The 11,662-nt window shown below is 34.1% G+C and overlaps 1 protein-coding gene across 1 annotated transcript; it reads left to right on the forward strand.

Moving 5' to 3' along the window:
• The first annotated feature begins 288 nt into the window (after positions 1-288).
• LOC115956495 lies at positions 289-1,332 on the forward strand. Its single transcript, XM_031074853.1, has one exon. It carries the CDS (start codon positions 289-291, stop codon positions 1,330-1,332), a length of 1,044 nt encoding a protein of 347 aa, XP_030930713.1.
• The last annotated feature ends 10,330 nt before the right edge of the window (positions 1,333-11,662 follow it).

Genomic DNA, 11,662 nt, shown 5'->3' on the forward strand with positions numbered 1-11,662 from the left:
ACGCTCACATAAGATCACGAGCAATTAGACACCCATGTTATTGAGAAAGAGTTGAGGAATGTTGTCAAAAATGATCCAACCATAAAGATTGCTTCACTTCAACAAACTCTTTACAATAAGTACCAATACCGGCCTTCTTATTTTAAGGTGTGGGAGGCGAAAGAAAAAGCAATTGGTAGAGCGTTTGGTGATTGGGACATATCTTACCAATTATTGCCAAAATGGTTGAAAGCTTTCACTGGTTCAAACCTGGGCAGCAGGGTTATTTAGAAAACAATACCTACTACTATGCCAGGCTGTGCAATATTTGAGAAAGTGTTCTGGGCTTTTGGTCCATCAATTGAAGGTTTTCAACATTGTAGGCTAGTGATTATTATAGATGGAACTTTCCTATATGGTAAGTACAAAGGTACGTTATTGATTGCATCAACGTGGGATGGTGACAACAGACTTTTTCCACTTGCCTTTGCCATTGTGGAGAAGGAAAGTGATGATAGCTGGTATTGGTTTTTGCGTTGTATTCAGATTAATGTCACTACTCGGGAAGGGTTATATGTCATATATGATCGTCACCCTGGTATAATAGCAGCGATACGGACTATATGTCAATCGACACGTTGGTATCATCGTTTTTACCTTCACCATGTGGCTAGCAATTTCAATCAACAAATTGGGAATAAAAACTTGAAGGCTATGGTAACGTGGGCAAGCATGGAGAATCAATTACGAAAGTATCAAATAACCAAGGATAGAATTACTCAATTAAGTGCAAATGGTGAGAAGTATTTAACGGAAATACCGATGGAAAAATGGACGTTAGCACACGATGATGGACATCGTTATGGGGCAATGACCACAAACTTGTCTGAAAGCTTCAACGGAATTCTAAAGAGTGCTAGAAATCAGCCCATAACTGCATTAGTTGAACTTACTTACTACCATTGTGTCGCCTACTTTGCCGATCGATATACTAAGGCACGTGCAGAGGTTACTACCGATGAACTCATTACAGCCTATACAAAGAATAAATTCAATAAATGGGAAAAAAAGGCACCAAAGCATTCAGTTACTGTGTTCAGTCATGAAGATGGTCTGTTTGAAGTCAGAACACCAATAAACCCTAACTCTGCATATAGGGGTAATCATCGTCATGAGGTAAATTTGAGGCAGAACACTTGTAGTTGTCAAAAATGGCAGGTTTATAAGATTCCATGCTCACATGTCATTGCCGTGTGTAAATATCAAGGCATCTCTGCAATGCGATATATCAACCGCTGCTACCATTTGGAAGAACAAGTTTCTTGTTATGCACCTAGATTTCTCACCAGATAGTGTACATTAGAATGAGCCTGATTTCCTGGTCTTGTATCCTAATGTCAAGTTGCACCGTGAAAAAGGTCGACCAAGAACAACTCGGCTTCGAAATGAAATGGACGAAGGGGCAGAGCATCAACCAAGGCCATTGTGCAGTCTCTATAGGCAAGAAGGCCATGATAGAAGAACATGCCCCACTCGAACTGTGGCTAGCTCCACTAGTGGCCAAACTGAATGACCCAACATAGGTATTCAATCTACTTCAATGGATTGGTTGGACTGTTGTTGTTGTTGTTGTTGTTGTTGTTTTTTTTTTTTTTTTTTTTTTTTTTTTTTTTTTTTTTTTTTTTTTTTTAGGAGTTGGACCATATTGTTAGTTTGTATTATTTGAAAGAACATGGTACTAATTCCATATGCTACGATGTTTTCTATCACTGCAAGTTGGATTGGGGTGTACATTTATTTATTTTGTGTCTGTGTGTGTCTATATATATATTGTGTATTATAGTTTAGGGTTTCAATAACACCATAAAATGTATACTTTTTATGGAGTTCTTTGGTCATTTACCATTTTTGAAAGCTTCAAATAAGGAAAGAAATCAAAGGGCCACAATCTGAAGAGGAAAAATCAGATTTGAGCACTAATCAGTATTTTAAACGTATCTCTCTCTTCAAAAATCAAATTGACTCAAGGCTGGATGGGCTGGAACCGTGACTTAAATATCTACAACTTTTATGTTTTGAGTTTTTTGAAATTCACGAATTTTGTTGGCTGAAATTAACTCACAAGTTGCTGCTGTAAATTTGGACGAAAATTAGATGGTGAAAGTTTTATTTTTCTTTGACACTTTTACGAGGGTTTGAAAGAGAGGTTGTGGAGAATGAAAATAGAAATGTACACACAGTAGCCATCATGCAAAGGAAAAAATATCAACTATAAAAATAGAAGTTTGACACCTTTTTTATTCCGCCTATTATGCGCCTACAGTGTGGCTACACATATAGATTTTATGTTGGATTTGTAGGAATGGACAATTATAGTAAATAGATGTATGATTAGATTAATTGGGCACTAATTTCAAATGCCAAAAAATGAGTACACATTTCTTATTTTCACAAAGGTCTTACAATTAGTAGTATAATGTGCTATGTATACTATCTAGGCATAATATTTTTTGCTACAATGATGCATAAACAATGATAATACTTTAATATATTCTTAATAAACAGTCATTTTACATTGATTATTGATTACGACGATGGGGTACATGAAGTTTTTGTTGTGTTCCACAACATGGAGGTATTTACTTGTTGTGGGTACCTTCGTGCTTGCACAGGACTTCTCCCCATGCGCCTCGGCTACATTCTAATATCAACCTCTGTTTGATAATTACCACCTTTGTCACTTTCATTTCTTTGAAGACACCTCCATATCTTGGCTATCTTCTGCATCTTCCCCACTGTTCTCATTTGAGGCATCTTTCTTAGAGTCTGTTACGGAGGCCTCTTCCTCAGAGTTTGGAGCACATGCCCATGTATTTGGTGGCGTGCAAAAATCACCAACATGAGGGGGTGGTTGGGAAGGTTATGGTGTGCAAAAATCATAGCTGTACTGGCTATCTTGGCCATAATTGTATTGCCCAGCATAGGATGGAGGTGGTGATGGGTGATAGGAGGGAGGTGTTGAATTAGGTTGGGGATAATGGTCATAGCTAAACAAACCCTCAAATCTTTGTCCTATGGAAGTGGATAATCTAATCTGTTGATATAAATTCATGTACTACTCGTTAACATTAATTGGATTATACTCACTGAAGGTGGTTGGCTCATTACCAGCAAATGTTGACGGCCCAGCGTGGGTAGAGCTGTACATATTGTGCTGCGTAGAGGTGGATGGTCCGGCATCATCATTTCCGCATTGTCCACGTTGTGCAGAGGTAGACGAGCGGGTTTCAGTATAAGTTTGCGGCTGTCTTCCTTGGGGCCTTTGTCATCGCCCGAAGTATGTCACTCTCTTAGTAGGGACGGAGAAAATATTTGCTTCCATCGATAACGTCAGTCGAGTAAGGCCCTCTACTATTGGTGGAAGGACTTATTGTGCAGTGAAATCATTCCTTTGTTGGTTTGCAACAGCCAAATTTAACATATTATTAATCTCAGTTTGCTGCCACAGAAAAAGAAAAAAAAAACATTTATTAGTGCAGTATTATTGAAAAAGCTAAAATAATAATTTGTTATCAATATTAGCGCAGTATTTTGTTTGTGTAAATAATTTGTTATCAATATCAGTGTAGTATTATTGAAAAAGCCAAAATAATAACCTGGTACATATGCTCAGCCGCCTCTGGTGTCATGAATAGGTGACCATGTTGCAAGTACCATATTGTGTAGTCCACACCTAAATCAAAATTGTCATCCCCAACTACAAGTTCAGCTCGCATGTTCCAAAGCCGGTAGTATTGTGCATGCTTCGTAAGCCAATTGACACCAGACTTGCCTATCAACTTTACACAATGCACAGATTTATCCAAATTGTCAGTAGGCCACTTTGGACATCTTTGCAACAACCCAAACTGTTGCATGCTCTTTCTAGATGGTAATACTCTACAATTTGGAAGCATAGCAAAGGCACTGTTGTAGTCCATATATGTTTTTCTGTAAGACACCATGGTTGCAAATAATTATTGTACGGTGTCCAAACAACCTACAATTCCAATTACAATAACTATGTTATAATCAATCGAGACAATAATATAACTAGTAAATTAACCATTGATGCATTGTGATATATTACCTGTTCATTATTATGTGTGTCGTGATTAAAATGGTATGCACGCAGAACATGCGTTGGTGTGTGAGTAAACGTTCTCTTAGTATCCCATCTATACACAATTAATGATTGCCATATAATATTTAGGGTTTGGTAGAATCAAGGATAAATGCTACAGTATACAATATTGTATAGAAATAGAAAGAAAATATTATACCTATAACCATATCGGTCGTTGCCATTTAAATTTGTTGGATTTATTGGAATTGGGGTTAGATATAGAAGATTCTTCCACGCCCATAATTGTAATATGAAAATAGGACCTGTAATCTCCGTGCTTTTTTGAATAGCAGCAGTACACAACTCTTTATAAAGGAAAGCAAGTGTGGCACTATCCTAGCTATATTCCCTAGCTACACCAGAGTCGTCTAACAGCTTGAGAAAGCAGCAATGCAATCTACTTTGGCTTTTATTTCTAAATATTAAAGCCAAAACCTGGAACATGTATGCCTTAGCATACTGTTGGGTTGTTACAGCATTGGCACCCTTTGGTAGGTTTGAGAATGTATTCCTTACCCATGTTATTTTAAGGCCACCATATGCCAATGCTGTTATAGGTTGTCTCACCCCAAGTAAATTATCACAAACTTGTTCCCAAACCAAATTAGTCGGCCCGCACACTGCATTGCCATCAATAGGCAATCCTGTATGGATTGCTATATCCTGTAGAGTCATAGACATTTCACAAGTAGGTCGATAAAATTATAGGTATCAAATTGCCATCGCTCCACCAAAGAAGTGATAAGACTCCAATCAATATCTATATGTGGTAGGTGGGTAACACGGCATAGTCTACATTGATGCAAATATGGGGTGATATGCTTGTCTAACTGCCGGGGGAGGGGGGATGCAAACGGTTGAAGTCGCACTCGTAAGGTAGAAACCTGAATTTTTTTTTTTTTAAATATACAATGTTTTATTACTAATGTTGAAATTATTTTCATGTAAATTGAATAATTGTAGATATTATTAGGACATTAATAAATTTGGATCTCACAACGTACATTGCCTTCCATTGCATCATTAGAGATGTGATATTGTTGTTGCTCCATTTCAAATATATCCTACATTAAATGCTACAATGAGTTAAACCATGCAACTTCCATCTGAATGTATATTTTTTACAAACCATCTATAGAAAAAATTACAAACTAAGAAAATAATTTCCAATTAAATTAGGGGGCTGAGAAGCTTACTACAATTGCGATATGAAGTGAAGGAATGTAGGAATTATAGAGTGATAATTGCAAGAAAAGAAAGAAAGAACAAAAAAAAAACACAATCAGATATTCATAAATATCTTCTTAAAAAATATAATCCTAAATAAAAAACAAAAGAACAATAATAAAAAATAATAAAATTAATATATACTGACTACTACAGTTTTTTATGCTAAATATTAAATATAACTTACAATGCTTGTAGTTCATAATAAAATTTAAAGAAACTCAAATAAAGGATTTATGAAGCAAAATTTTTAATAATAATAATAATAATAGTTTTAGCAAAAATAATCATACACACAATAGTTAGTATTAACTATAATATAACCATATATAATATTTATAAAGCATATAATTAATTTTCATTTCCCAGCCTATAACCACCCTAAAAAGTAAAGATTCAAGAAACATAATAAATTTTTATACCAACTAAACTTTAAAGAAAAAGAAACACAAATGTACAATTTATTGTAGTAAATAAAAATAAAAATAATAATACACATACATATCTTTATTATAAACCAACAAACATATTATGCAATATATTTTTTCCAAGTAATAGATGTAATAATTGATAATAACAAAGTAAAATTGTTTATAAAAAGATCACAATAATACAATTTGTTACAATTTTTGTGGTCATATACCAATAATAACAATAAATAATATTAAATAATTTCAAAATTAACAAAACACATACATAAATTTAATTAGAGAGTTGAGATACTTACCACAACTGTGATACCAACTGAAAAGTGAGAATTATTGAGTGATACTTGAAAAAAAAAAAAAAAAAAAAAAAAAAAAACACACACAATCAGATAACCATAAAAAATAATTCATTAATCTAAAACTTGAATAATAATAACAACAACAACATATACTAATAATAGCAATAAATAATATTATATAATTTCAAAATTAACAAAACACATACATAAATTTAATTAGAGAGTTGAGATGCTTACCACAATTGTGATGCCAACTGAAAGAGTGAGAATTATAGAGTGATACTTGAAAAAAACACACACACACACACACACACACACAATCAGATAACCATAAAAAATAATTCATTAATCTAAAATTTGAATAAAAACAACAACAACAACAATCATAATCATAGGCATACAAATAATATTAACTGCAACTACAACAATACATAATATTTTATAATGTATTTGCTTCTAATATTTACAAAGCACATGTTTACACAATAATAATAAATCTGTTAATTTCTAGAGCTGTAAGTTAATAAGCAAAGCAAAAAATTTTACATTAACAAAAAACTTACAATCCTTAGTTGTGCACACTGAAGCGAAACAAAAGAGTAACTGAACAATCGGAGGACCTAACTTTGTGAGGAGATGCAATTCTTCAGCAAAGGAGGAGAAATAAAAAGACAAGGGCACTTGCCTTGCCTTTTATTACAAACTGAAGAATAAAAAGACAAAAAAAGAATCGATGTTGGAGATTTAGGCATGATATGAATAGGTGAATATATTCCATGTAGAGAATAAGAATCAAATAAGATGAGTAGTTGAGGTGATTGGTTGATTGAATCTTTGTTAAGAATTAAGATGAGTAGTTGAGGTGATTGGTTGATTGAATCTTTGTTTTTTTTACTTTCTTTGCTTTTTTGTTTACAGCGTGCATATAAGAATCTATGTACTTTCTTTGCTTTTTTTTTTTTTTTTTTTTGTTTACAGCATGCACATCAATCATTTTTTTTCTTCCGTATTGTAAGAATCTATGTACTTTCTTTGCTTTTTTGGGTTTATAGTGTGCACATCAATCATTTTTTTCTTCCATATTGTAAGAATTTATGTACTTTCTTTGCCTTTTTGGGTTTACAGTGTGCACATCAATCATTTTTTTTTTCTTTTCTATTATAAGAATCTATATACTTTCTTTTTTCTTTTTTCTTCTTTTTTGTTTATAGTGTGCACATCAATTATTTTTTTTCTTCTATAAGAATCTATGTACTTTTTTTTGTTTTTGTTTACAGCGTGCACATCAATTATTTTTTTCTTCCATTTCGTATTGTAAGAATTTATATACTTTTTTTAGAATAAGAATCAATATACTCATTGTACTTGAATCTATCCTTATTTGTTTCATAAAGTACTTTTACAATACGAAAGGAAAGAACATGACATACACACAAACCAAACTGCTTCGGTCAAAAAAGTAGTGAAGAATAAGAATATGCGTACATTTTTTTATATTCAGACATCTCTCTCTCTCTCTCTCTCTCTCTCTCTCTCTCTCTCTCTCTCTCTCTCTCTCTCTCTCTCTCTCTCTCTCTCTCTCTCTCTCTCTCTCTCTCTCTCTCTCTCTCTCTCTCTCGGCAATGCCATTGCCAAAAACCAATTGCAACAAATTTTTTTTTCCTCCTATTTTGGCAATGCCATTGCCACAAATTCATTCCCACATTTTTTTCCCCTCTATTTCGACAATGCCATTACCATAAACCAATTGCAACAATTTCTTTTTCCTCCTATTTTGGCAATGCCATTGCCACAAATTCATTCCCACATTTCTCCCCCTCTATTTTGGCAATGGCATTGCCACAAACCAATTGCAACAATTTTTTTTTCCCTCCTATTTCGGCAATGCCATTGCCACAATTCCATTCCACAATTTTTTTTTTTTTTTTTTTTTTTGGAGAAATGATATGTGCACACAACTTTTACAACATTTTTACAACAAATCTTAAGTGGCAAGTTGTTACTGGTTGTTATTATTGGATTGAAATGGTAATTTCAGTGTTAAATTCAAATTTGAACTAATAATAACTAATCACATGTGATTTGTTATAAAAATATTGTGGACGTAGCACATTTTTTTTTTTTTTTGAATTTCTCCCTATATTTCGGCAACCACTATTTTTTTTTCCTCCCATTTTCGACAATGGCATTGCCACAATTGCCACAAATTCCTCCCCCCCCTATTTCAACAATGGCATTGCCACAAACCAATTGAAACAATTTTTTTTTTCCCTCCTATTTCAACAATGCCATTGCTACAAATCCATTCCCCAATTTTTTTTTTTTTTTTTTTAGAAATGATATGTGCACACAATTTTTACAACAAATTTTAAGTGGTAGGTTGTTATTGTTGGATTAAAAAAATAATCTTAGTGTTAAATTCAAATTTGAACTAATAATAACTAATCACTTGTGATTTGTCGTGAAAATGTTGTAAAAATATTGTAGACGTAGCACATTTTTTTTTTTTAATTCCTCCCCATATTTCGGCAACCACTATTTAACTTCCCCCCCCCCCCCCCCAATTTCGGCAATGGCATTGTCACAATTGGTTTCCCTTTGGGCACCTGCCTAGCACTAGCACACTTCGAGCACTTCACACCCACTCGGTCAGCAGGTTTGGGCAGTTGAATTTCGGTAATGTGATTACCAAAATTCAAAATTTTCTCTTTCTCTCTCATACTTTTGTTGAATTTCGGCAACACCATTGCCGAAATTTACTCTCTTTCCTCAATTCCTTAAATAACTTGGAACAGTGCCTATAACGCAAATAAACTTCAGATTCAGCAATATTCAGCCAAAAGACTCGTGAGAATTCGCATATCATGATTATCATCTAACTCTCTCAGAGGGGATGGGAGCTAGTTATCTTAGGTCGTCACGTCACCCTCGTTAAGCTGTGCATTAATATTATTAATTACCTCATCTTGCCACGAGTGAGTAACCCAATTTCTCATCAAAAAAAAAAAAAAAAAGTAACCCAATTTATCCTAATTTCCAAGATTGCCCACTTGCACGTGGTGGGCTTGACTCAGCCATACTTCACTTCTATTACCTTAACTGTGTCCATGCTCTCACATAGGCTCTGCAATCGTCAAGCAGTGGCGGCACCACCTTATGGCTAGGGTGGTCCCAGGACCACTCTAACCTGAAAAAAAAAAAAAAATTTATATATAATAATTTAAAATTTTATATTTATTTATCTTTAAAAAAAATTTGAGACCACCCTGAATTTTTTTTATGCCAATAAAATTAAATTATTTCCATAATTTGAGCAATTTAACAATATATTGGGGTCTTTCAAGCAAAAAGGAAAAACTCAAAAAAAAAAAATTTGAACTAAAATTTGAAAAAAAAAATTATAATAAAAGTATAAAACTACTACAAGCTGGGTAGTGACTTGATTCCTTCGACTAAGCACATTGCCCAATACAACACAATTTTCAACCTTTTATTATTTTTTATTACAGTATTATTTTTCCTCACCAGACATATATTACTCACTTCTCATTTTTAATTATTTTTTCTTGTTTTGTCTTAACCACACATGTCTTCTGTCTCCTCGATTTTTATACTTTATACTTTTAAACTTTATCATATTTTCATCTATACTTTTACATCTACGATTTGCATTCCTCCTTATTCGTAACTTCTGTGTCTTCTACCAGTACCAGTGCGGTAGTGCCTATTCTAAAGTTTTGAGTCTCAAATTTCTCAATACAATTTTTTTTTTTTTTTAGCTGTACAGGTACTTTTGTTCATTTCTTCCCTTTTCATTTTTTTCCCCTTTTAAGGTTTTTTGGTTTACAGAATGCAAATTTGTTTTAGTTTTAAGAACAATTTTTTTTTTTTTTTAGCACAAACTTCATGTCGATGAAATCTGTAATTTCAGCCGATATTTACTGAAACACCCCGAAACACCTGAAATAGACCGGAATGACCCTAAATTTTTTCTGAAGTGGAATAGGGTGGGTTACTATTCCAGTTTGTTTAACGGTACAGTATTTTCCAGCCGGAACGGAATGGAATTAATAACATTGAATCAAACCTAATTACCTAAAGGCTAAAAAGAAATAAGATTGTGTAATTTATGCTTGCTAAGGAATACCCTGAACAAAATTCTTGGAGCCGCCCACTACAAGCACACCTATACTAAAACGTACGTACTTCACTAAATCTGGTTCCCTTGATGTTACATCAATGTATAATATTACATATTTGTAATCTTAGATTCATTTAATCACATTACCTTATTGCAGTGATGGAGTTAGGATTTTAGTTCAAGGGGCTAAACTAAAAGACAATATAAAATAAATAGCCTAAAGAAAATCAATTGATATTAATAAATAATTGTAAACAACTATAATTGATGATGCCAAAATTGTCAGTTGGGTCACTCGTCCAATCCGGAGCTCTTGACAATCTTGTAGGACCTACAAAATAAAGGAGGGACTGATCGAAGAGACCACCAGGTTGTGCCCAGTGGGGAAGCCTCTAATGCTCAAGTTAGTATCAGCTCATATCTTTCGTATGTAGATGGCATTTTGTAACAGTTTTTTGGACGTACCTTAGCAAATGGACAGATGGTCCCTTTTATAGGTGACTTAGGTAGCTATTGGACATAAATGAGGGTGATTATTACCCTAACATTAACATTATTTGTCTTGATGGGAGAGTTTAAGACCTTTGATGGTCGTTATTGAATGTGTTGCGCAGTTACTCATCTTTCTTTGATGACCCACTAATGATGTAATGGTCGTCCATTAAGATGGACGACCTTAATGATTTTTCTAGACTCATCAGTTGCCCCCCATTTCCAAATTTGATTTTGTGTTAATCAGACTTAGGGAGTGCTCTTGACTTGTTTAGATTCAGACTCCTTTGTCTTTCCATTAATTTCTTCTTCAAGGATGGTTGTTCTTCTTAGTTTCTACCTTTTGAAGGTCCTTTTGGATATTTGAAGGATCATTGCTTGATCTTGGGAGTAAGCTGATTTCTTTGGATGAACATTTTATATCACTGTTGAAGAGCAAGCTGTTTTATTCGAATGATCATTTTGAGTGCCTAATGTTAAAAATGTGGGTCTTTTTGAGTGCCCACTATATCAAGTGGGTCTTTTATGTATATGCCATGTAATTAATGGTCTTTGTATGCCTTGTGGTTAGTGGTCTTTGTGTGCGACGTGGTTACATGGTCTTTGGGTGCCTCATAGTTATGTGGTCTTTGTGTGCCACTTGATTAGTGGTCTTTGTATGCCACACCGTTACATGGTCTTTGTATGCCACGTCCATAGTGTTCTTTGGGTGCCACATAGTTACGTGGTCTTTGTGTGCCACATGATTAGTGGTCTTTGATGCCACATGGTTAGATGTCTTTGTGTGCCACATGGTTATGTGGTCTTTAATGCCACATGATTAGTGGTCTTTGTTGGGTGAAGTTCAATGGCTTCTTTCGATAATGATCACTTGGATCGATTCTTTCTTTGACAATCATTGCTTGAGTAGACCGACGATCATATGGATCGG

The sequence above is a fragment of the Quercus lobata genome, chromosome 8, assembly GCF_001633185.2.
Source record: "Quercus lobata isolate SW786 chromosome 8, ValleyOak3.0 Primary Assembly, whole genome shotgun sequence".
Taxonomy (NCBI): domain Eukaryota; kingdom Viridiplantae; phylum Streptophyta; class Magnoliopsida; order Fagales; family Fagaceae; genus Quercus; species Quercus lobata.